At 41.3% G+C, this 27,102-nt stretch overlaps 1 protein-coding gene across 11 annotated transcripts in view; it reads right to left on the bottom strand.

Annotated features, from left to right (window-relative positions):
* KIF1B (kinesin family member 1B) overlaps positions 1 to 27,102 on the bottom strand; it is a 79,588-nt gene that overhangs the window by 42,354 nt on the left and 10,132 nt on the right. For 5 of the 11 annotated variants that reach the window (XM_041460284.1, XM_041460283.1, XM_041460282.1 and 2 more), the window contains exons 3-20: positions 17,356 to 17,432; positions 16,072 to 16,251; positions 15,653 to 15,718; positions 14,707 to 14,885; positions 13,924 to 14,035; positions 13,735 to 13,812; positions 13,512 to 13,577; positions 12,497 to 12,572; positions 12,120 to 12,198; positions 11,693 to 11,835; positions 7,925 to 8,058; positions 6,822 to 6,901; positions 6,381 to 6,456; positions 3,931 to 4,010; positions 2,798 to 2,904; positions 2,258 to 2,341; positions 1,913 to 2,093; positions 1,467 to 1,539 (exon numbers count right to left, since the gene is read on the bottom strand). In XM_041460284.1, the coding sequence (XP_041316218.1) occupies positions 1,467 to 1,539; positions 1,913 to 2,093; positions 2,258 to 2,341; positions 2,798 to 2,904; positions 3,931 to 4,010; positions 6,381 to 6,456; positions 6,822 to 6,901; positions 7,925 to 8,058; positions 11,693 to 11,835; positions 12,120 to 12,198; positions 12,497 to 12,572; positions 13,512 to 13,577; positions 13,735 to 13,812; positions 13,924 to 14,035; positions 14,707 to 14,885; positions 15,653 to 15,718; positions 16,072 to 16,251; positions 17,356 to 17,432 (1,871 nt within the window). Of the gene's footprint in view, positions 1 to 1,466; positions 1,540 to 1,912; positions 2,094 to 2,257; positions 2,342 to 2,797; positions 2,905 to 3,930; positions 4,011 to 6,380; positions 6,457 to 6,821; positions 6,902 to 7,924; positions 8,137 to 10,512; positions 10,555 to 11,692; positions 11,836 to 12,119; positions 12,199 to 12,496; positions 12,573 to 13,511; positions 13,578 to 13,734; positions 13,813 to 13,923; positions 14,036 to 14,706; positions 14,886 to 15,652; positions 15,719 to 16,071; positions 16,252 to 17,355; positions 17,433 to 27,102 lie in introns of all 11 variants that reach the window. The other 6 variants (XM_041460286.1, XM_041460280.1, XM_041460279.1 and 3 more) reach the window with 2 other exon arrangements.

Here is a 27,102-nt window from a genome sequence, read left to right on the forward strand (position 1 = left end):
ACTCCACTCTCTAAAGAATTTTCCCTTAATCTGAAGTATTTGGGGAAATAAATTTCCTTCACAACACTTTATAAATGCAGCCTTATTGGAAGCAGCTTCCCAGACAGCCAATTTCACATCTTTAATTCATACAATAGCTTAGCTTGTGCCAGTCAGCTAAAATTTAGAGGAGGGAATTCCATTACTTGCATCTCATTTGACACATTGCCAAAAGTTACTCAATACTCAAACTATTTTTATTTTCACATTTTTACTGTACTATTTTTTTGCTACCCAAATTTTAACTATAAAATTCCAGAGATGAAACATTACATTAGTCACATTTAAGCTTTTTTTTCTGAACTAATGGTTGCCTTGGTCAAAGTCTGCAGCCACTCGTCTCGATCCAAGAAATTAGCCCCTTGTGATGAAATAATTACAGATGCAGAAGTCTCTAAGTGTGTAATAGGAATTTTTTTAAGAATTATGTAGCTTCTTCCTGTGGAAGCCACAGTACTTTGCTCCATTCTGGCTTGGGGAGAAGGGCAAGAGCTTTACAGTGCAAAGTCCAGCATGATTTAACCCACAGTTTTCAGTGGTCTCCATCTCATACTACAAACATGAACTGTGAGTTTGAAATTTTTATCAGAATTCTGGCACAACTACATTTGTGTTCTGGCTAAAGACAACCAGCTAAAGCAGAAACAGGAGACTCTGGTTTCCTAGGGAAATCTAGACTTCATTCCTGGGTTTGGTCTTGTTGTTCAAATTCACAGGGTGCTTGAAGACTGCATGGATTTCTACTTGTAATGCACTTCAGAGGTATTTGTTGTGAGAAGACTGAAGTCTTCCTATATCAGACTTAATTTATCAGACTTCCTATTTGACAAATACGTGGAGTGGTGGAATTCCCAGTGCTCTGAAGGAGTTACCACACTGCTCCCTACTCAGAACCCCACCACTGGCTTGTGTACCACCAAGAACCTCACAAGGAACTCCATGCAGGGGAGGGAGAAGGGTTAAAACATGCACAATGCAGCAACATTTTCAGACATCATTCAAAAACTAAACCTAGTGTATCAATGTTCTAGAAATCTCTTTGGCAGCACAAAATTAGTATGTTCTGGTGATCCAAGACAAAAATAAAGGCAAACATCCCAAGGAGTAGCTGTTTAGATTACTGAAAAGTAACTTCAAAAAACACAGAGCACAAAAATGCCCGTCTTTCACGTTTACTTGCAAGAAATCCAATCTATCCCAACAAGAATTGATTATAAAGCCTCTTTACTGTCAATCACAATCTCTGAATTAACCTGAAGGAGCTCACTCACACTGCTAATAATTCATTGTAGACACAAAGAATTTGAAAGCAAAGGGAGAACTGCATTGTGCAGACAACCCAAGCAGGTTTCCTAAACTTTCAGATAAGCAAGGACAGGAATTACTGTTTGTCAAAGGCATAGTTAATCAGGAGTAAGGGAACATACCAGTCTTTGCTGCTCCAACAAGAGATCAGCTTCCTCCTTCTCTTTCTTATATAAGATCTCCATTTCTTGTAATCTGAAGATGAACAGAACAGAAGTAGTCAGAGGTCATTAGTTTCCTGTTGGTGTTACTCTACATGCACAGTCTCCTGAATTACAGTTACAAGAGTAAAGGTCATTGTCCTTAAAAGGAACTGTTCTCTACTACTCAGTACTACTGAGGTAAAACCCTGCAAGCTGCATTTCAGCCCTTTCCAAAAGGGCTGCAGTGTTAGTGGCCAGTGCTTACCTGTGATTTTTAAAGGAGCTGGAGCACTGAAACACTACAGTAAAATGAGGAAGCTTTCTGAACTTCCACAAGGGGTAGCAGAGATGCTATGTGGCAGAACCCAGTAACCTACTCCTGACTCTTCCTTCTTTCAGGTTGAAATTTTGAGTTATTTTATTACCTTTTCTCCATCTCCTGCTTCATGTCAATGCCCTGCTTCTCCAGAAGCTCCCTCTGAGCAAATGTCCAGTCAACTGGCTCTGAGGGAGTCTCAGCTGATGGTGTTTTCTCTCTTTCTGCTCGTGCTTGCTCTGGGTGGTTGAATCTGAAGACATGATTTTTACCCATGATGATACGATTTCCTAGAAATAGGAACAGAAAACTGCAGCTGACAGAAGAATGGTACCAAGTTCTATTTAATAGCTAAAGGTGACACTATTCCTAAGCAGCACCTAGCATTCCCCATATATGATGCCAATGTCACATACAGAGAGTCTATAAAAAAATCTACGGTAACATTTCTTACCTGAGCGCAACTGCACAGGCTGCACAACCCTCTTGCCATTCACGTAGGTTTCTGATCGTTCACAAGGCTCCAAAGTTACAATAACTACAAAGAAAACATTGATGAGTGAGACTTTAGAGAGTCCTGTAGAGGAACAGAAGTGTGGAAGTCCCAGAGGCCTGTCATTTGTTGCCTATATTCATACTAACACCAAAGAAGTCAATCATCCCTGGATGTCTTGCTGCTTAAAAATAAAGACCCAAGAGGAAATCAATAGTACTGACTTCTCTACTTACTGCAGCTGGAAACTGCTTTTTTTTCATGTTTATAGTTAACCAGGGTCAGAATTTAACTGTTATACTGACTGCAGCCTACAATTTGAAGCTATTATCACCTAAACAAATTTTATTTTCTTTCCCTACGACTCAAGAAAACAAGTCAAAACTGATCCTTTTCTTGAGGTCAGAAAACTCCAAATCACAGGATTCCCTGGCCAGCTATGGGAGTGACAGAAGGTGAAAGGTTCAGCAGTGCCCTGTCAGGAGAAGCAGGTTCTTTTACCTTCCCCGTTGTTGTTCCTCTCGCTGCGGAAGACGCAGTGCTCCTCCTTGATGTGAGCCCCGCTCAGCACGATGTCCTGGCGCCGCTCTGCGTCAGCCTGGCCAACCCTGCAGCCAACACAGATGTGTCAGCAGCAAGCCAGACACCTTCTACAGCTCTGCACTGGACAACACTGCCCACAAACAGCCAGGAGAAAGCCTGAATATTAAGACTACCCTTCAAATTTGAAGGTTCGGACCAGCGCTTAATTCTGCACTGCAGAGAACCTGCCCGCTCTGCCATGAATGGAGGCTTTGCAAAAGAAAAGTTTTCTCTCCCTTAAAACATGTCACTTGGAGAACTGAAATGTCAAATACCTCTAGGTTTAATGCAATTCCTTCGCTCTTGTGAAACCCTTCTCCTTTTAGAAAGGGAGGCAAGGGGGGGAGGAACCCAACAAGAACTTCCAGTGCTGTGTTTGAGCTGGCAGACAGGGATCATCCCTCCCACTAATCACCTTCTGCACTTGAACAAAGGAGCACAAATGGCTCAGGAGGCTCTTGCTGAATAATTTGATGCCACAAGCAGTTTCATCCAGCATCTAGACAGAGAGGTTGGCTGTTCCCCTGGAGCACAAAGATGTATGTCCATTTCAAACCCAAGTGTTTGAGCAATTCTAGGTAGACAGCTTAATTTCCAATCCTAATGTTTATGAATTTGCTCTACTTATTAATTTACACATTTCTGATGCCAATGAGCTAGGCTCAAAACTTATAATGACTTCTTAAGGCCCAAGCTGTTCTAGTCATCATTCTCTGCTGAATTCTCTACACTTTGATACTCCTTTCAGTGGGCTTAATGCACCTTGGATAGTACCATATGCCAGCCCCTGTCGGTGTACTCGCTTCCATTTGCTCCCCAGGAATACACACACTAAGCAATCAAACACAACTTGGTGCTCCAAAAAAAAAAGATAAAAATCATCTCTCTCCTTCCAGCTGTTTTGAAAATAAGTTTTGGAATAAAATCAATTTTGAAATTGAAGTCTGGCAACTGAATTTTATCTCATATCTGTGAATGCAGAATCCATTAAATGTGTACTAAGCAAGCAAGCTAAGAAGGCAACTCCAGAGTGTATCAGCACCAACTCTCACCTTGTAATGCCATCTTTGATGTAGTACAGCAGACATTCAGACATGAGTGGATCTTCATTAAGGTTTACAAGATGAGGAGTCTGAAAGAACAAAAAGAAAAAGTTAATTAAGAACTGAGGTTCTGCTTTCAGGCTCCTTCCTGCAGCTGTGGAGGGTGAGCTTTAATCCAGCAGTTTTGCCACGTGTATCGAGATTATTCCATAATGGATTTTTTCAAACATAACCTCCTAAAGTATTGCAAAGCATCACAAAGTACCAGTGAAATACAGCTCAGATTGCTTAGTTATCCAAAATATCAACCCATGGAAGGAAGAAAGGCTTCAGCTGGAGAAAAAGTCGTCCTTATAAAGTCTCTGTAAACTTTGATAAGGGAAGTCCAAGAGCAGAAAAGGTTGCTTCAGTGAAATTTTGAAACTGATATGGAATCAACTTTGGCTTTTCTTGGGCACAGGTCGGGTGCTTATTTGGCAAAGCCTGTTAACATCAAAACAAAATCTAAAACTACCAATATTCTCTGATACCAACAGCTAAGAAGCTCTTCATCTAAACTTCTTCTAAATTTAAATCCACTACAGATACTAAACCAACCTTCTTTGGTGAAAAAACCCCATTGGAATCAGCAAACAAGTCACAAGGCCTTGGTGTGAAAATCTAGCCAGTGAGATGGCAGTAAGCACAAGCACAAAAGAAAAGGCAAAAATGGTTAAACATAAGTAAAGCAGAAAGACGATAAAAGAGAAACAAAACTGTTAATAAGTCACTTGTCCCTTTGTTATCCTCAAACGGAACAAATTTAGGAAAAATAAATAAATCTGGCTCAGATTCCTTGTCAACACTATTTCCATCAACTATCGTAGATGCAAAAAAGTTTACTATGAGAGCTTTTAACAGCACTACATTTACAGAAGCTGTAATTACTGCCCAGTCATGACGAATTTGTCTTTGAATGAAGGACTCTGATTGTCAATCTCCCAATGGAAGATTAAGCTATAAGGACAGAAAGGGGGAGAAAAAATACAGCTTTTTCACCCCTAAAAATCCAGGGGTGACCCAAAGCTGCAGCTGAAGATGTTCCATGCTGCCATTGCTGTTCACTGCACAAATCAGCACTTGAACCTCTTTAGAACTTTTCAGTCCAGAGAAAAATGGAGAGAAACCAAATCCCAGACACAGTCAGCTGCTGTAACACCACTACAACTTGCACCACTTGAATACTTTGTAAGAAATAAAGCTCCACAGCTTGAGAGATGATGCTGGCACTCCCAACTGTTCACTCCCTGCCTATGATGAGATACATACTGGTACCTCAGAAGTGTAGAGTCTTTACACAGAACACTTCACATTTTCTATCTAAGCTCTCATCTCCTAAATTTTCACAACAACCACAGTTACTAGAAGGACAGCTAATGGAACTGCAAGGATAGCAAGGAACAGAAGCAGACAGGACTGGGTTGGGAGTTTCACTTCTCCTAATAAATCCTATGTAGGTAAAAATAAATACTACCTATTACCCAAGCAACTACTTTATCCAGGTGGCATTTATACACAAACCTGATCAGCTGAAAATGCACCAAAAGAATCATCAAAAAGAGCTGATGGCCTCTGAGGAAAAATCTAAAAGGAGATGAGGATCCATGACGTAAGAGAAAGAAATGCAAAGAATAGTCAATGAATCTGCCTCTTTACAAACCTCCTGGAGCAGCGACCAAAAGCAAACTGGAGTTCTACCAACTCCAAGCATTGCAGACTAACACAATTCTAACTGAAGGATTAAACACTTTAACCAATTCTGGGGTTCTACATTTCTGTGCAGTGCCTCTGAATAGGTCCCTGCTTAACCCCAGATCAAGTTTACTACACACTTGCACACTAAAATATTACCCATGCTGCTTGTTCAAAGATTTTTAAGATAAAAGAAAGTAGGTTTTTTTTCCTTGTACTTCTATAATTCTGCTTTACCTGCAGAGACAGTTTCTTTGCTAACCTAATTATTTTACACTTACAGCACTGATTTATGCCCTTTTCCTGCTCAGTTCTCCTTCTTTCAAATTTCAGAAAATAGAACTAATAGCAAGTATTGAATTAAATATTCCCTTGCATCCCCTGTGTTCACTGCTTCATTAGATCACCATCCTTTTTCCAAGGGGAAGAAGGATTAACAAACAGTTCAAAGAAGAGCACCTAAACAAGCCTTACATCTCCTCTGGGTATCTCAGAGAAGAGCAGGTAGAGCACACAAAGGTCACACACAGCTACTGCAGGAAATGGCAACAGAATTAAGACACAGCACCTTTCGATTTGCTACTGAGTCAAGATACAAAAGGAGCTGCTTCTCCTTACAGCACAGCATCTTCTAAAGGAAGATCCAAAACAGTTCAACTCTCATCACCCTCCTCCCAGGTCGTTTAGCCTTTTGGAAACAACATGCAATAGTTAGCAATTTTCTTTACCTTTTTGGGTGAGAAGACTCCCAGTGTTCCTCCATCTTCCCGAATGGCAACACCCATTTCTGCCAACAATGCCTCCCTGAGAGAGAAAAACAAGATATTGACCTCATTTTAGGCTTCTTAGACAAGTAAGGTGTAATGAAAGCCAGGTAATTACTGTATTAGACTTTGAACCAGCCTACCCAGGACTGTCACCACCCCAGGGCACACCAGGGCAACATGGTAACTTTAGTCTGAGAGTGGCCCATGGAACAGCAACTTTAACTGTGACAAACCCAGGAAAGAGCAGGACTTCCTCCCAGTGTTGCCCTGCTGTTCCACATCTGACACAAGGGACAGCAGAACCATCCCTAACACCATTCCCCATTGCTCTTGAACAGAGTAACCTTCTCCATTTTCCACTTTCCAGAGACCATCCATACTACAGCACTTTTGATTCCTGACCTTTCCATCCTAATGGCCTCTGTTTTCCTCAGTTTCTCTTCCCATGTTTCATTCAGCTCTGCAATGATCTTCTCAGACTCCTGTGAGAAAATACCAAAAGCTGTTTTACAATTCTTCCCAAAGTTCTTCACATGCACAAAGCAATTGAAGTCTGTGCTCTATTTAGGCCTCAAATTAATTTCACATATAAAAAGCGTTCTTAGCACCTCAAAACTCTTGCTTGTTTCCCTTCATTTTAAAAAGGGCAGATAGTCCTGAAGGCAAACTGAGAATAAAAGATTACTTCATATCTAACCACGGTCAGACTTTATTTTGAACCACCTAAACTCATTTCCCTTTTTTTAAAATCTGATTTACAGACATGATTCAGTAACTGACTGCCAAGGAAATGCAGAGAGCACACTGTTATTGCCATGGCAACGGAGGGTTTCCAATAGGAGAGGGAAATGCAGAGTGTGCTCAGCCCTGTGGCAGTGTCTGATGGGCAAACATGAGAATGTCGCAGAGCCTCACCACAGCCAGCTCTGCCCACGCCTCCACCCCTGGACATTGGGGGGGCTTTCATAAAAATCAAGAAATACTTCACTGTGATGCACTTTGCTGTGGTTCAATTCCGTGCAGCACTGGGACAAGGCTGCCTTTGTCTGGCCCAAACATGCTATTCTGTGCTTCACATTTTAATCTGTGGGGGCTGGGCCAAGACAACAGTGGCAGGATTATTCTTCTTCCTTTTTTTCAACTTGGGGGTAATTTGGTTTTCTGACAGCTGAGTGCATTTGCAAGTCAGACTTGGCTCACACTAGTGCTGACCAGGCCTCTAAGTCTACACTTATGATCACATTTTCCATAACTACAACTGCATCAGATGACCTGCAAATAAGAATCAAGAATTTAATTTATCATTTAATTGTGGCTCCAGGCTACAATTAAACCTAAATAATCTTAACCAGAAAGGTTGTGCATGAATCCAGTTTCTAGCCCACTGCAGTTAAGTGCCCTCTTTATGGTGCAAGTGGGTTTCAGACAATTTCTGCAGACACAGGAGATATTTATGAAAGGAAGTCCTCTCAGGTTCATGATTCTTTAGCCTCCTTCACACCCACCTTCAAACGCTCAATGGCCTCTTCTCCTCCAGGTGTTGACATGATTCTTTCCTGTATACTGGACACAGATGTTAAGCCCACCTGACTACTGAGAGAGCAGGAGGATGGAGATGCAGTGAGGGACCCCATGGAGGCTGTGGAAAAATTGCCAGGACGTTGATTCTCGGAGGCTAGCAAGTATCTATGCTTATTGTTCTGAAAATCTTTCAGATCTGAGAGAGAGACACACAGACAGAGGGAAGGCAGGAAGATGGGAAAACAGGAAGGGGGAAGGAGGAGGAAAAAGGGAAGAAAGGAAGGAAGGAAATACCAGTGTAAGAGGAAAGCATTTAAGCAGCAACAAGGCAAGTTTTGTAATTTTTAGATGGCAGTTCTGAAACAAATCTTTTAATACTAGCAGCAATAACATAATAACTCAACTCAGACCCTGAGGTTCACTAGGAAAAACTGCATCATAAACCTTTCTAAACAAAAAGCTTGAAAAACTAAATTATACCTTGGCAAAAAACAGCCATCCTACTCCTCACTGAACACTAACCTGAGCACCCTGAAGCTCAGAGCAGGATCAAATTGAGATCCTCATGAGATTAGTGACATTTTGGGCTGATGTCTGAGACACCAACCCCTTAAGCTCAGGAAAACATTCTCTTCCAGAGCCCTTTAATGTGAAATGATGATTAAGTAAATCTTTATCACAGCAGTGGTTCTGCTGCTGAAGCACCCAGAGCACACGGACAATGAACTTCCTCTCAAGTTCTCACCAGAGAGGATGTGAATCACCTGTCAGTGCACGACAGGGACAAGAAAACAGAAGTTCACAACAACATCATTATGCTGCTTCTTCTTGACCTTCCTTATCTGAATAAAAATGGAAATCTAACATATCTGATCAGCAAAATATCTGATAAGGGTCTTACACTTCAGAAGGTGCTTCAAAGCTTTTTGGCTGTTAGTTTAAATAAGACAGGTCTTTTAAAAACCTCCAAAATTTAACAAGTTAGATTTTGTAGTCTGAAAACCTGCAGGCCTGAAAATGCTGCCTTGAAAGCCAGAGAATAAGAAAAGCTGCCTGAATGATTTAAGAACAAATATACAAGGGAAATTTATATTAATTTAACTTGGCTTCTTGGATACATCTGTAAGCCATATCCTCAGAATAATCACACACCAAAAGAAAAATCTTCTACACATGAAAATATCAGATAACTGAATAGCTCAATTTTAATATTTTAAAATTTAATTTCAAAGACAAATGCTTTAAAATAAGTTACTTCAGGAAAGAAACAGGTCAAATCAGACCCTGCAAGTTATAAACAGGGGCATCACACTTACAAAAGTGAGATGCTCCCCCAGACATTGCATAAATTTCCCTGTCCTCCTACATCTCCTCTACTCTTCCCCTGAACAATCCTGCCATTGTCAGCCTTATGCCCTAGTTCACTCCGTGCTCAACCTGCTCTTTCAGCCTCATGGAACTGATGACTGCCCCGAGTCAGTTTGAAAACCACCATCTGCAAATCCGGGAGGCAGGGCTGGGAGTTTCACAGAAGAGAAGCAGGTTAAGGGAAGGGAATGCTGCCAGGATGAGGAAAGCAGGCATGACAGAGCAGGGATGAAGTCTCAAAAGGCCATGCACTCCTGAAGAGAAAGGCAGTGGCACTTGCAATAGCTCCGCAGTGGCTGTGACCACAGAGAACCAGAACCTCAGGACCATGCACGCTGCTCCTGGAGCCGCAGCTCTCACACCACGACGTGCACACGCTGCAGGCAGCATCGCAATGTCACACAGGCCAGCATGAGTCTTTACACCACCAGTAGCTTCGATTTTAGGAAATTTCAGACAGATCTCTTTCAGCTGATATCGAGTGAGGATCAAAAAGACTGACTGAAAGAGTTTAAAAAGCCTATTAACTCAACATTTACATGGAGTACACTTCCCTTGCATAGACTACATATATTCCTCTTTCTTAGAAGCAAACACCAAGAGAAATAAAATGCTCTTTGCTGACTGGTTTTAGCCCTGTTAAGTTAATCAACTGCAACCAAGTTGATTTAACCTCAAAAAAAGAGACCTTCATCAGTAAGATATCTGCCTTCTTTCTTTTTTTTTTTTTTTTTAATGATTATACAAAATACATTGCAGTGTCCAGGAGGAAGTGGTAATACTTCATCTTGAGTTCATCAACCGAAACATTTAAAGCAAATACTTCAAAGTGGAAAAAAGTTGCTAAAATGCCAGGAAGCTACGTGAGCAGGAACTGAGTAACTGGGGAAAGATTTGAGAGAAAGATTCTCCTGTTCAAATCTAAACCGTGCACTGTCATGAAAACACACTGGAGAACTACCACTCTCCCTTCTGTATTCTGCCAGAAAGTAACAATGAACATATGTTGCACTTCAAACTCTGCACTTTTTTTGGTTGTGGACTCAATCTAAGAAGTGCTGGTGAGGCTGGTTTTCATGAACCTGCACTTCATTCCAGTGAGTGTTCTGTCTGGGATTTCCCTGTGAGAAATGCTGGCATGCAAAGCTCTGTTAAAAGCTGACCCAGAGGAAGCAGGTTAAAAAGAGAACCACACAATACACACATTTGCCTCCACTTCCAGAGTATTCATCTCCCATTGGATCAACTGAAAGGAAGCAGGAGGGAAAATACAAGAAGGATCAAAACTGAAGGTTCACTAGTGACATAGGAAGGGAAGAGAATACTACTTGATGTTTAAAGAAACAAAACACAGTTTTCAGTAACACAGGTTTTTTTCAGTTTGGATTTAGAATCAAAACCCACAGACTGTAACAAGCATGAAAAACACTTGTATTTCATTGTCTTCTGGCCCCATTCTCTTGAAACCAAGCAAACAAAGAGGCAGATACATGTTGCATGTCTTTAGTAGTCTGTGACTAAGTCAGGACTTCTGCTTCACCAACAAAGAGGTCTCAAAAATCAGAAACTGGTGCAACACCTTTTTTTTTTGTCAAAGAAGCTTTTAATCCACTGGACTACATTCTGTGCTTTTATGGGCATTTCCTTCACTAGGAATTAAATCACTGTTCATATTACAGAAGAATGTAGCAGCTAAAATTTCAGTTCATTTGTCTTGTTTGGAATGAGGACAAAGAAATTGGGCACAAGTGTGTTCTAGTGCTTTAAGAGGTTGCTGGCAAAGCAAATCAGTACAACACTGCTCTGCCAACCTAACTCAAAATCTCCCAAAAGGATTCATTAGTTATTCACAAGCAGCTGTTGCATAGTTACTTCACGATGACAAATGATTTGTCACTCAGGGCACTGTCTAACATTAGCCATTGTTTTCTTTGTGAGCAAGGATGGCATTGAAGCCAGGTATCAACTAACAACGTTAACCCTCTGAGGAGGAAGCAAAGATGCCTTTTTTCCTCAGTATGAAACTGAGATTTTATATCTCAGCTCTTTTATTGGCAGCCAGACAAAAAGCTCTCCATAAGTCAGCAGAGCAACTCTGGAATGTGCAAGTTCTATTACACAAAAGCATTTCTACAATAATAGGAAAATTCAAACTCCATATTTTTCCTTGAGAGCTTGAAGGTGGCTTGTCAACTCCATACACAAACCTAAGATGGTTGTTCAAAGACAGAAAGGGCTGCCACTTCTAAAATCATGTTCGAAACTTAAATATCAGCACCTATATTTAAAATCTGTGTTTTAAATCCCTTTCTCTCACTGGCTCAGGTCTCCCTCCTCTGCTAGAGGCCAAGCCCAGGACAGTGAGGTGTGTTTAATCCACTTACTGTCAATAATATCTCCCAGCCCTTGAGCACGCAGGAGATCCTTGAGCCTTGTCACCTCCTCCTTCAGCTCCCGCACCAGCTTGGCGTTGGGATCTTCATTGATAACAGCATTGCATTTGATCTGCTTTGCACGATCAGCATATCTGCAACCACACAAAACAGTGAAACCTCACCACAAACATGGAACTGATTACACACAACTTGTATGCAACACAGGAATGCAGCAGCACAGAAGACATTTCGCTTGCAGCTGTATGTCAGAAGAGGAGGCAATAAATCCCTGCTTCCTCTGTAGGGTAATTGAATTCTTGCCAATTCTTTTTCCCCACAGATAAGTTCAACTTACAATAAAGCAAAGGTTTAAAGGACAAAGCATGGCCTTTACAGCAAAGAGTTACCATATCCATCCCAGAGCAAGAGAAAGTACCTTAAAGTGCTCAAAGTTTCATCGTAGTTTATGTCTGCTGGACTGAGAGCAGCGACCATTGCAGTTCTGGAGTTACCACCTAGAGTGAACAGGCAAGAGTTTAGATCAAACTACTGTGGAGTGCACACTCCAGGCATTACCTACCTACCAAATATCAACGTTTTCAATAAATTATAGAATTCAACTGAAGTACTAATAAACATACAAAAAACACAGGAAAGAGTTGTAGCATTAACATAAGGTGGAACTATGACGACTCAGATTTGGCTACTAAAGATATTTAACCTCATACTCAATACAAATTTAAATGAGTTAAAAGCAGTCAGGAAATTCAGTGAGACTTTCTTTTCATATTGGCACAGGCAAATCAAGCATACCTAGATTTTCTCGAAGAAGCCATGTTAGTACAGAATCCCTGTAGGGTATGAAGTCTGTCTTCTTCTTCTTTTTGCTCTACAAACAAACAGCACAATATGAAAAATAGGAAGGATTTTCTGTGTAAGAAAGATGTGAACATCTTCCTGACATTTAAATTCTGTGTTCTAACACAATTCCAAGCAACAAACCTTACACTAGGCAAAGAAACCAACACCTACTCCTACTCAGACATCGTACCTTGCTGGTGCAGTTATCCTAAGTTGAAAGCATTAAGGAAAAAGGGAGAAGAAGAAGAATGAGCTTCTTAACAGAGATTAATACATTGTTTCCATGTCAGACAGTACTTCCTTTTCTTAAAAAGCCAAATTAATGAGAATCACTTCAATTTTTAAAAAATCATCTAAAAAATACTTCAGCATATTCAACCTGTCCAAGGTTGACTCACTTTTAAAAGTGTTGACTCACTTTTAAAAGGAACAACAATAATTTATTTGTTTTGCTTCTTTGGGGGTTTTTAATAGTAGTTGAGTACAAAAAGTGCTTTCCGAAACCCACAGCATTTTGCTTGGATCAATATATGCTTACTTAAGACATTATTAAGTCTTGCCATTGCAAAGAAAGCCAGTGAATCAAATTATTGCACTGGTGTTTCCTATAAATTTTAACAACAAAGCTGCAGTTAAGTTTTCTAAAATTATTCTTTCAAATAAAAATAAAATTACTGCACTGCAGGTCTAAAAACTTGCTATGTGAACAGGTCTTCTACATAAACACAGGCTTCTTTTGCAAGGCTTCTTCACAGTTAAACAAACCAATGCTTCCATCTGTTGACAGCCTGTGTGACACCCACAGAAGAGTATCAACTCTATTAATCTATCAAAATACACACAGCTAATAGGGCTGAGAATGCAAGGCCAAGAACAGCAAATGATTCTGCTGTACTCCACAGATTTTACTGTTTCCGTTTGACCAGTTATGCAAAGGTTGTTGCAGGCAAGGAAATGCTCTACTTACCACTTCAGCCAATGCTGAAATAACTTTGCCCAGAGTTGTGAGAGACTTGTTTATATTTGCTCCTTCCTGAGAAAAGAGAAACCAGTATTATACAGTAATTAAAACAATTCAACCATGAATCTCTTCAGGTCTTCAGGTTTGCAACTCTTTCTCCCATAGTTATAACTTATTATCTGTCCAGCAGAGCCTCCACGTGATGCCTGTGCCCTCCCCAGCCCCGCACCTTTAGCCGCGTTCCTTTGGCACCGGTGGAGTCAGCTCGCTCACTCCCAGCCAGATCCACCAGGCTGATCTTGCTGACCTGAAGGGAGAAAGCACATGAACAGGATTGTGAGAGCAAGGACAGAACTACAAAGTCACTGCAGGGAAGATCAGTGAAAAACAGTCAGAAAGCCACTTATCTGTAACACACCTTCTCTGTGGAAAGGTCAGTTTCTGTGTCATGTTTCTTCTGAGTAAAGACAATTGTAAACACAGCATGAGAGCGGCTGCTGGTTTCATTCATGTTGGTGGCTGCCACAGTCCTAAAATATGAACAGATATGAGCATGTTTAAAAAAGGACAATTACCTGCAGGGCTGAATGCAGCTGCAGAGGAATGAGAGCAAAAGGTTGCACAGGTGATGTGCTGCCCTGTAACCAAGATCCAGCCACACCTAGTATCATTCCCAAACTCTTTCACTTTTTCACTCCTGAATCACTCCCATCTTCATCACCGTTTAAACTGAGCTTTCTCAGTCTGTGTACTCAGTAATCCATCTTACATGCAAACATCCAAGAACACTTGAGCAGCATTTATGTGAGTCCTTCTCACACACTGTTGAATGAAGCCAACAGATTGCATGGAAACAATAATGAACCAGAAACCGAAGCTGGAATGCCAACTTTAGTCCTGACCACCTGAACTGAGGAAAGAGGAGACTATTCACATAGGTTTTTATACTAGGATAGTGACAGAGTACACAGCAAAGGCAGAAGTAAATGCCAGATAATTTTTTAGACTGTATCTGAAGTCATTGCAATCTTTAAATGTCTACACATCGATTTGCAGCACTAGTTCAGCACACAAAGCAATTTCAGCTTTTAACAGCATTGATCAGTGCCTATTTCAATAACACTCCTCACTTACAAGAGGTTTTTTTAACATGCTAATGCATAACACTGATAAGAATATATAACACAGCCCCATCACTTACCTGGCTTTGTTCCCAGCATCCATGAGGTCTGCAATGTCTGTGTAAGATGTGACTGCTAACTTGGACAGATCTTCCACGTAGGGTCCAAGGAGAGGATGTTCTCGCACCCGCAAGTTCCCTTTGTTCTTCGGGTTCAACAAGTCTCTGACTCTCTCACAGTAAATCTCCATGTAACTCACCTGAAAACAGGAATTTTCACAGACAATTCAGTATTTCTGAAGGTCACCTCCACTGCATTTCAGAGTGCCAGTGGCAGAAATTCCCCCAGCCCACCACAGGAAAGCTCCGGGTGTCTTGAGTCATTTAACAGCTTAAACACTGGCAGAGGCAAAAGTCTCCTACATCACACCTCTGACATAAGCTGCTGGCCCTGCATCCATGTATAGATCCTTCAACCATTTCAGAAAACGCTGGTGTGTAATGAAAAATTATACACTGGAATCCACAATCCCCTTAACAGCTTTAATATGACACATCACAAGCATCAAACAAGACAGATGGTAAAAGGAGTCTTCTTCCAAGGAATGTCTCCTATGAGCCACCAAAGCCAACTTAAGAAGGCAAAAAAGTTGATCTTTCTTGTCTGCAGAAGCAACTTTTGATTTTAAAAATCATGGCTATAGTATTTAACAACAAACATGCAGTCTTCCAGCTATTAGTAAAAAAGAAAAAACATCTGTAAATGCATCTCTAAATTTTTCAGCCCTTCATTTTTTTCAGGATTACTACACAGGTAAGGAACACTGGCTTTTTGTTGAGGGTAAAAAGGAGTCACAGAAAGATTTTTACATTTGTTTCAAAAGAGAAAAGACAAAAAGCCTTAAAAAAAATTTAAACCTCAAAACTAATCAGAAATCAGCATCTTAACGTATCATCAATAACCCAGTACCTAAGCTCAGTTTGATGTCCAGCACACAGACATTCCTTGATCCCTCACCACACTCACCTCTACAGAATATGACATTTCCTCATTGCTGTTGTCATTGATTTTCTCAAACAGCTCTTCACATAGCTGGAAAGAAATTAAGCCCAAGTCAGAAATGAGTCTTTACTGAGAAGTAAAAAGTAACTATCAGGACATGTAATGGAAATGGCTTTAGAATGAGGGCAGTGAAAGAAAATGAACCCAATGCATCAACCACACACAGCCTCACTGGGAGGATAATTCATCTCAGTCCTACACCACTATCACCCTTATTTTGTCTAGTATCTCAGCAATTGCTCTAGGTTTCACCAATGTCATTATTCTGTACTGTAACATAAGCAGTAAGCCTTAGTTCTGTTAACTCTTACTGCAATACAGAACACAAGTGTGTGTCTGAAGATGCTACAGAAACCAAATGCCCTTTCTGGGCTCGGTCCTACCTGGGGAATGATGCCTGCTTGGCTCTCCTCCTGCTTGCCCATCATGGTGTAGGATTTCCCAGCTCCAGTCTGGCCATAGGCAAAGATGCACACGTTGTAGCCCTCAAAGGCGTGCAGGAGCATCTCCTTCCCAATATCATTGTACACACGGCTCTGAGATGCAAAGCAGGGATCTTCAGGCTGGAAAGACACCAAAACAGCATCAATACAGACTTCTCCTATCATTTGAGTAAGATTTCAAAAAGCAAGTGGTTTTTTTAATACTTTTGTCTTGTGGGTCAATCCCTTAGGAAGAGGTAAATTAGGCCATTTTTACACACAGGTTTTTCCCAAGGTAGAACAAGATGGAGAAGAACAACAATGACAATGTCACTGCATTGTTTGTGAGAGTATCTTATTCTTAATCTAGCATTCTCTTGCTTCCTGAAACGTCGTATTTTAACATTACCTGCTCCTGAAATCAGGACAAATTTAGCTGTGCTAACATTCTAACGTCGGGATCAAGATTTTATCAGACTCTTCTGTTCCTTGATGCTGCTTATCTGCTAGTTTTCATGCATTCTGTTCATAATGTTCCTGTGACTGGGCTATAATCAACTTTCACGGCTGCTCTGAAAAACTCAGTAAGAGAGGCGAGTATTTTATTGTGAAAACAGTCTCGTTGACCACAAATTTGCTCAGAAATATTAAATGTTATTTCACCATCTAAGTTACTAGAATTAATCTTAGAGAAATGCATTATCCCTTCTTTGTACATCTTTTAGAAAACAAGGCAGGGGAGGAGGAGGTGGCAGAACAACACAGTTCTGCTGGAGAACAATTACTGGAAGTCAGTGAGAGCTTAGCACCGATTCACAGGAGGGTGGGGCACAGAAGCTGGATGAGAATTTATTGCTTTTGCAGCTATTGGAAACATGGATCACTGTGCTGCCTTTTCCAGATATGCCAACAAAACCCATACCATGTATCCCCTTGAACTGTAAGGACTCGAGCAACTGTCATTTGTCCAAGAGGAAAAATGAACTACCATGGCACATGTGCATCCTTAAAATATTTAGAACAGGACATTGTTGGAGAATATTTTCAGTAATCTTTCCAATATGTACAAGTTGTTTTAGCTTTCTGCTCTCACCCAAAAAGGGAAACACAACATACAATGTCAAGCTTTTAACCTGAATGTGGGTGAGAAAGACTGTGTAGAAACATCTGACAGGGGTGGCATGATCAGAAGAGAATGTTAAACCAAACAACAACAAAACCAGGCCTTCTTGTAAAAGCACTTACCGATGTGTGGGACCAATAAGAGTAGTCAAAGCTGAAGGACTTTGGTGCTTCCTTAGGATTCTTTGGGTTGATAATACCTACAGGAATAAAATTCAAACTCTTAGCTAAATTGACACTTAGGAGCATAATTAATAAGCTGGCTGACCCACAATCTGTGAGTCTGAGTATTCAAAGTTGCCACATGGCATATGAGTAGGAAGACTGTAGTAACAGACTCACTGCTTCCTAATACTCTTATTTCTGTAGGACTCATTTTAAGTAAGACAAGAAAAAAATTCCAATATGCTGTTGCTTAACAGAATTCTGTGCATTCCACACAACCAACAAAAGCTTTTTCAGATACCTTTGGGTTGGTGGGTTCAGTACTGTGGGGTTTTTTTCCTTCCCAGCAACAAAACTGCTTGGTATAACCTTTGCCTGCAGGGGAGCGATGCACAATGGATCCAGCTGTCATTGCAGTGGCACACACAATGCCTGTAGTTTCTGTGTTCCAAGGAGGGTAATTTATAAGCACAGCCCTTGTTGCAGAAGTGAATCTCTACTGCTTCCTTCTTTTTGATACTACAGTGATACTTAAATCTATCATTTCCAGCAGCTGTTTTCAACACCATCTGTGTAAGCAGGACTGCAAAAAAACATAGTCCTGAGGGTATTAGATAAACCACCCTGGATTTACACATCTGCCCCTGCACCTAAAGCAGCAATTTGCCCCTGGGAGTGAGACACTAACTGTGATGTGTGCAAATAAAGTCCACAAGGAAATAAGCCATACAAAGGTGTCAGCAGTCTTCCTGGGGATGATTTACATCCTGATACCAGACATCCTAGAAAGAAGATGCTTATTCGTCACATATTCTTCTAGTTTATGCTTTGTGAGATTGGAGCTTCTCTCTTTCCTCCTGTGATGAATAAAAATTATATCACCCACAGCTCTTACCACTTCAAACATGAACTTAGTGTCTTGTTTCACTGAAATCTCTGAAAACGTGGTTACAGGATCCCCATTAAAATCAAATCATTCCTCTACCAGAGGCTGTGTTCCTGAGCAGGGCTGTTGTCCAAAATGACAGTGTGGAGAAAAGATCACTGTCTGGATTGCAAATAGCAACAGTTGCTACTCTATTTCTCCTGGCCAACTCCGTTTCACTTGGATGCACCTTGTGCTGACATTCTTGCCTTAAAAAACCTGACAGACATGCAAAGCCAATGAATTATATGCACCAGCACAGTATCAAATTGCCAAAAATGCTTGTGGCTTTGGATAGCAACACGGGCATCAACACAGAACAAACTGTAACCTAAGCAATCATCCATGGTTTTAGCTTCCCTTTACAGCTTTGCCCGAACAGCAGCACAGCTCCACTCTCACTATTCCACCAGTCCTAAAGAGAACAAAAAACAAACCCCAAAGACAACTCCCTGCCCCAAACTTAAATTAGTTCTCTCCTTGCAGGGTATTCACACTGCTGAAACTCAACAATTTTCCATTTAAAAATTTAACATCAAAACTCTGAAATGTAAGGGAGACATAATGCCTTCTATCTGGAAGTCCCCACCCAAAAAAGCAGTACAAATAATAGAATCTCCACTTTAGAGTCTGAAAAGGCACTACAAACTTGCCATTAGTTCCCCTTTCTTGTTTCCAGCCTAAATTTGATCCATCACATTGGAGAAAAGTAAAGTTCAGGCTCTGATTTATGCAAGTCACTGCATTCGGCTCCATTTTTTTCTCTTTTTAAACCACTGTTGTTATTATTATTATTATTATTATTATTATTGTTATTTTCTTAGACAGACTTTCCTCAGCCCTTCATGCTGACTTCCATGTCCAGCTCACTACTCTGAAAATCACTTTTTAGGGTACATGCTTTTGCAAAGCATATCTTGAGAAGTGTATCAGGAAAAGGAGTTTAATGTGCAAGACAGCAGCTCTGTCAGAGGTTGGGAATGCAGCTGCCTGGCCAAAACCTTCCACTGCAGCAGGAAAGGGTCAGAGAAAGCCTCCCAGCTGCCAGGAACTCTGCATGCTGCCCCTCACCACTGGGATCCAGACACAGCCGTCGCACTCAGCCTGAAGTCTGTTCATCCCTGTTTCTGTTTCTTGCACACAGGCTACAGCCTCCATTTTCACAATTCTCAGTCCACAAATGAATCCAGCAGAGTTAACTGGATGAGAAAACAGAAGATTACAATCTCAACAGATTTCAGCTGGACTGAAACCCTCTTCATTTGGGGCACGGATCACCAGGTGGGTACTGCCAGCACTAGCGATGTCTGATGTAGTCTGGGTTTAAAACCAAGGATCAGGCAGGCAGCAATGTGATTAAAACACCTGGAAGATGATGAGACAGCTAAGAAACTAGGAATTCAAACGGAAATAACTGACCTCACTTGAAGTTAGCTATTGCACCAAGCATCATCTTCAGAGGGACAAGAAAACCCATGAAATCTAGCTACTTTTAAAGCAAGCTAATGGATATTTTTGAAGAAATTAAAAGGCTTCTTATAGTACAGGTAAGCTTTATCCTAAAAGTTCATGTGCCAAATTGGGAAAAAAAGAAATAGGGATGCAGAGATTAGACTGAGTTGGCAACACTGATTTTATGTACCATGTTTCTCAACCTGCTGTATTTTCCGCTGACCAAGGAAACAAATACAATTAAAACAGAAAGAGGACTGTTCTCAATGTCTCCAATAGCCACAAGAACACTAACAGATTTCAGTTACTTTGTTTGGTTTTTAAACCATGCAAGGCCAAGATGAATTATCTTAGTGAATCATGAAATAGGTCGTATCTATCTCCTCTCCCCACAGCAGCCTCACCGCACGGTCCACACACTAATGGTTTAATTACAGAGCCTCAGGAAATGAGAAAGGCAATAAAGCAGACGATCACAGCAGGAACGCATTAATAGTCTTTTTATCTTACAGAATAAATTTGTTTATCTGCTATTTCAAAGGTCCAGTGTGGCAATTAACTCTTCTGTTTGCAAACTGACACTGCTGCTTTGTGCTGCAGCTATAATTACCATCAGCATGGCACCGGAGCAGCTCTGAATGCTGCAGTTAGCCAGTTTCTGAGCAAATCCCTCTTCCAGGCCCCTTGCTTCACCAAGAGCCAATTTATTAGGTCATGGGGTATCTTCTAGCCTTCCACAAGCTAATCTTTCTGCAGCAAAGAGACACTGGAAGGGATATTCCACAGAACCACTGAGTGCCACACCACTGCTACGGAAACAGGTCACACCTGGAGCCCGAGGTGAGAAGGATGAAACACACTGAGGATAACACTTCTCTGCTGCAGTGCTGAAACCTCTTCTGGGATTGAAGCAGCAACCACAGCAGGGGTTAATGCCCATCATTTACCTTTGGAATGGAAGGCCAAAAAAAAGGCAAGAGAATGTTCATGGGATTAAAGCGTTTTCTACAAATCATTGATTTGGTTGAGAGAGATAAATGCCCATATTATTACTTTTCTTTATTTGAATAATGAATTTCTGGAAATTTTTAATAATAAGCTTCTCCTTAAAAAATAATATTTAGATCTGTTTTCTACCTTTGTACACAAATAAACTACAAGTCATAAACTGAGACAAGTAAAAGTACCCTGTGTGAACAGCTCTGCAGCAGCACCCACGTGAAGCAGCTGGTTTAGTACCCACTGCCATGCCCACCGAGAGACACAGCCTGCATTTTAAAAGCTTAGTCTCCCCTTACAGCTGTACCGTGAGCCAAGCTGAGCTGCTTCACACCATCCAAAGTTTCTCTAAGCAGGAGTAATTCACATATTCTCTGGAGCTCAAGCAATTTAAACAATTCTTTGTAGCTGCTTAGCTGTTTAAGTTTGATGGACTTTTTGATACCTGTAACTACAAACATTTTCTATCTCACTGACCAAAAGGTAAGGAAACACACAGTTTTAAACGAAATTTCTTACAGTAAATAATCTCATTTTTCTGAGTATTATGTAAGACCCAAATACTGATTGGTCCTTGTACAGGACAAGTACATAGTAGGAGCAGTACAGAGGAATAAAAGGAGAAAGCAGGAGCACAACAAATGAAAGAATTATACTCTCAGATGTGCTCTGCCAACAGCAACAGACCGATCTCCACAAAACATTTGGATTTTAACATACTCTTACTTAAACAGGCAACTTCATCTTTTGGCATTTTTATTTCCACAGTCCATCCCACTTGTTCCTTAATTAACATTTTATATACCATCCACCATCTGCTTTATCAGCTAGCACAAAAATAACATATACTTTCAACCTTTCAAATCTATGAGCTCAAATTCATCCCTCATTTTTTAGCAAACACTGTAGCAATACTTGAAAGACCACGACTGAAATAGTACCCATATATTTCATAGTATGTATTATATTGCATTCCTACTGTCATTTTTGGACATCCAAATTTTTTGCCTTATAATCCAATTTTCATTTCTGAAGCTGAAATTCAAAAAGCACAGGTCAAATATACCTTCGTTTTACACTTATAACCAGAGTGTGGAGCACAGCTGAGAGCTGATGCAAAGTTAAAACCTTCCAGGGTATTTTCAGCTGGAAGCAGCATTCTGTCTTCTCACTTCTTTCTCAACACACATACACACACACACACACACACACACACACACACACACACACACACACACACTCACAAACACATTCCCACTTCAAGCCTTCATTTCTGGACTTACACTTCCAGTCTCCTTTAAAATCAACCAAGTAAACAGACAGTGGGAAGCCTACAAAGGGGAGAAAAAAAATCCACAAAAGCAAGGAAACTTAGCCAAGATCAGCCCCCTCATTCCATTCCCATCTACTCAGTCACATAAATATTTTTGCAGGCACAAAGAATGACTAGAAGTGCTTCTTAACCACTCCAAACTCGTATCAGATTATGACACTGAATTTGCAGTTCAAGCCTGCTCTGCTCTTATCCCAGTCAGTGCTGCTCACAAATTTGTCAGATTAGAAATTATCTGCAGTTCAGGATCTGGGGATGCCCAGCACACACAACTCCTGCTAATAAGCTCTTGGAACAGAGAGACAGTGCAGAGCACTCAAGAGGCAAGAGCTGAAATTATTCTCTTGCCCTCCCTGCATTTGAAGTCAAGTCAGAGGATTGCCCGGCTCCGGCTGTGCCAGCCCCAGAGTCACCTGGCAGGGCTCGCTGCCAGCACCGTGCCATGCATCGGTCACCGTGCCATGCATTGGTCCTAGTCACCATGCCATGCATCGGTCACCGTGCCATGCATCGATCACCATGCCATGCACTAGTCACCGTGCCATGCATCAGTCACCGTGCCATGCATTAGGCACCGTGCCATGCATTGGTCACCGTGCCATGCATTAGGCACCGTGCCATGCATTGGTCACCGTGCCATGCATCGGTCACCGTGCCATGCATCGGTCACCGTGCCATGCATCGATCACCATGCCATGCATCAGTCACCGTGCCATGCATTGGTCACCGTGCCATGCATTAGGCACCGTGCCATGCATTGGTCACCGTGCCATGCATTAGGCACCGTGCCATGCATTGGTCACCGTGCCATGCATCAGTCACCGTGCCATGCATCAGTCACCGTGCCATGCATTAGGCACCGCGGGTGCTCCGAGAGCTGCCCGGCTGCAGCCTGCCCTTCAGATAAACACCAGCAGCCAGAATTAACCCGCGCTTCAGCTGGGATTAGCTGGGACACAGGCTGTGCAGGCAAGGGGGGTGAAGGGACAGGCACACCGAGGCTTTTAAAAACAAACAAATAATTCCTAATCGGAAATGAAACCCAATTATGATGAAACTCGAGACTGGAACTGGAAAAACCGACCTTCCCAGATCTGTGCAACACAACCTGCTTTGTTGTTAACATCTGCCATGCCCATATTGCTACCATAACAGGCAATGCTGAGGGCACAAAACCTCTTTAATTTCTACATATGAAATAAAATTAGGTTTCTTCTCACAAAGAGAGGCTTCACACCAGCCTCAACAATTCTCCCTGAGGCAGCATTATTCTAGCACAAGCACACACTCCTACCAAATGCCAACACTCAGAGATAACAGCTAGAAAGAAAAGCAGTGTCTTCACTTGTGCTCTCCTTAATCATTGGTAAAGGAATAGGCAGACACTTTCAAAAATCATTCTGGTCCCCACAGACCTTTGGGAGGGGCAACTTCTGGGAGAAAAATACAAAATAACTTCTATGCCTTCTTCAAACTCTATTTGGATCAATATAAGCAGTAGTTTTATTATGTTTGAATAAACAATTTATCCAATGAAAAAAATCTGGAGCTTTCAGAATTGATTCCACAAGACCAAATTGACATTAAATACAGAGTCTCTTAAAAAACATGGGTCTGGAAAATATATCTGCACCATCTGTAGACTAGAATGACAACAATGGGAACATGTTCCTTACAGAGAGCAGGGTGGAGCAGGCATTCTTTATTTGCTGGAACGTGAATAACACCACAAAGACACGTTTAATACAGGCTTCTTTCCTAGGCATACGCTGCAATCAGATCTATGGCCATAGTGCTTTTATAAGACAGACTTTCAGGGCTGTTATTATAAGAGATAAATGAAGGGAAATGGACACTTCCAGCTCACGAAGCAGCGCTTGCTTTTCAAAGCATTGTTTGCATTTTTCAAATCATTAAAAGGGAAGGAAACCAAGTAGAAGCTAAGAACAGCTCATTTGGAATTCAACCGGATTCTCTCCCCACTGAGGAATTTCAGCCCTGCACTGGGAGAAAGGTTGGCTGGGGGAGGGAGGCAGGCTCGGCAGCAGCAGGGCAAGGCCACCGCTCGCTCACAGAAGCTGCTGGAAAGCCGCTCTCATCCTCAGCTGCTCTTACAGATCCACGAGCTATAAATACAGCTCTCCAGCTGGTGTTCTTGGAGAACAGCACGCCAGCAGGCTCTGCAGCAGGCAGGAGCCAGCCGAACCAGACTATTCTCCCTGGCTGAAAAGTTGACCCACAACCATTCCCAAACTTGCACTGTCAATGGATTTCCTGGGAATGTCCGAGTGCAGAGGCAGCGTGTCAGGTCTGTGTGTGGGGCTGGGGCAGTGCTCCAGCTCAATTCTGGGCTCATGTTTTCTGCCCCAAAGCAGGTAAAACAGTATCTCCCCTCACCTTCCCTGACTTGACATAGCCAAGAGCCAACAGCCTCTCCTAAGACCATTCTCACTTCAGACACACAGTAAGAGAACACCACATAGCACTGGAGTCTTGGGGAGCCAGGTCTTAAGGATTCCAGCCCACTGCTTTAGTCAGTTTGGTCAGCTCTTCACAGTGGATGTCTCTGGAAGAATTTGTGTAGTGAATGAAAATATCCAATTCTTTAAAGTTCCTATTAGCAATTTACATTCTCTTTACTTCTACTTACATACTAAAAGGTGGCAGTTTATTTAAGCATTTGATAAAAAGAATCACCTCTAGAGGCCTAGTTCTGTGTCAGTGGGCACTAACTCTGAAGGAGAAGCATTCCACATGGAGACTCACCACTGACAGAAACTGCTCAGGGTTTATTCGTAATACCTCTCTGCTATGGTTCCATGCTAACTTCACAACATAATGTAGTCTAACTGCATTTAACATCAGCTGGAACACCCTAGTCATCATCCCACAGTCTCACTCCAGAACCAGCATTTGCATCTCTAGCATTTAAAGATCATTAAATGTTCATCTTCCCCCAGCTCCCCAAAGTCATCCTCTAAATTTTTTTAACAGTGCAGAATTAACACTTCAAGCTATTTTTATTCAATCGTGAGAAAGGCTTTAGAAGGAAAATCAAGCACCAAAAAAAATCCACATTTTTATTTCTTCTCCAAAAAAATATTCCAGGCTTGTAGCAAAACATATGAGCTGTCAATACTGCAGGGCATTCAGAGACAATGACTAAGACAGACTTGTGGACACAGAAATCCCTAATGCTGCAAAACACAGAGAACTCTAATGCTCATACTGGTAAGAGGACAGTCATCACAAGAGTTTGGGTAACCTCTGCTATTGTGACCTCTTTGACTTGTCTTTCAAACCTCAACCACAAGACCATTCAGGCATCCTCCATGTGACACCATTTATCTCCCATGAACAGCCTGTTTTGATAACACACCCACCACGAATGCAGAGCAGTATTATCATATTGACAAGCATTCATTTAGCTTGCACCACTAACAAGGATTTACAGACCAGAAAAATCAGGGAAGGGGTGAAGTTACATTCCTGCAATGCTGTTCATTTGCCCAAGACAACCTCATCATGCAAGATACCAGTAGAAAACACTAGAAGCACTTGTGGGGAAAACAAAACAAAACAAAACAAGAAAACCAAGCTGTATGCTTTAAGAACCAATGCTTTTTGGTAGGCACAAGGCATCAGAAAGGCAATATGCTTATTTTTTGAGATATCTAAAATTATTATTTTCATAATACAGATTGCGAGACAAAAGTATATCAATAAAAGAGACGGCTGAATTATTGATGAGGTTACCTTAGTCTATGAACCTTTCAATAGTTTTGACTTTTGTATTACATTTCAAGTACCACTAATGCAGACAAACATGCATAAATCAAAAGCCTTTTAAGTTCAGTCCTGCTTTCCCACCCATTTTTAATTTGCCCCAGAACAACTGCATAAAGCAGCACACATCTTAAAAGAAAAAAAAGGAAAGGAAAAAAAACAAAACAAAGGAGAAATTAAAATTAGGTGTTTCTGTATTAGGTTTTTTGGTTTGGTTTTTTTATTTAACATTTAAGTCTAGATCTGAGGTTTAGACACCTTAGTGAGAAAAAAGCCCCAAACAACAAAATAATATTAGAAGAAATATTTTTTTTTTCCCTACAACCTCTACAAATTAACTCCAGAATGTCTTACCAAGGTTTTCTGATGCCAAGGATGCCTGGATGAGAAGCTGACAGCCATATGTCCACAGCAGCAGATGGGATTATTGTTACTGGCAGATGGGACCACTCCACTAGGCCTATTTTTATTAAACATCCAATACCTTCAGCAGCCACAAAAGAACCTGCCAACATTACTGAAACCCAGAGACTACTGCTGAGCTAAAATCCCCACAGGTAAGGTTCAGGGCTCACGGGAGGATGCAGGGGCACTCAGCCCTCCCAGGGTAACCTGGGCTGTGCAGCTGCACCTTCCCACCGGTGTCCTTCATGGCAAAGCAGAACACACAACGATCACAGAGCAGCTCTGCTTTGAGCACCTCGGTTTGCTCTGTCACTTGCACACACAAGATGCTAAGGCCTATTTTCATTCACCTAGTGCACGATTAATTGCAACAGACACATTCCAGGTAGGGGACTTCCTTACTTCCTTGTTTCATTTGTTTCATGTTTTACACGTGTCTTTAGATTTTTAAAAGAATAAGCCTGCTGGGCTCTTTGCTAGTGATTAGTATCTAAATGCTGTCTTGTAGCTACTAGTTTGAATGTCTGCTTCAATTTCATTTGTTTTTATTTATTCATTATTTACACGCATTTACAGGCCAGATTATCAAATCACTTCCACAAAAAAAACACAAAACAAACAAACCAACCAACCAACAAACCAAACCAAAACAAAAAATCCCTCAAACAAACAAAAGCCAAACCAGAAAAAGCACAATGCTTGGGGAGTCTTCAGGCACAGAACAGCTTCTTTTTTCAGCTCAATAACCCAAGGCAGCAGCTGCCAACGTTGTTTATATTTGTTACATTTGAAAAGCCAGTACAAG

This window comes from Pyrgilauda ruficollis, unplaced genomic scaffold (genome assembly GCF_017590135.1).
Source record: "Pyrgilauda ruficollis isolate IOZ18807 unplaced genomic scaffold, ASM1759013v1 scaffold141, whole genome shotgun sequence".
NCBI classification, from domain to species: Eukaryota; Metazoa; Chordata; class Aves; order Passeriformes; family Passeridae; genus Pyrgilauda; species Pyrgilauda ruficollis.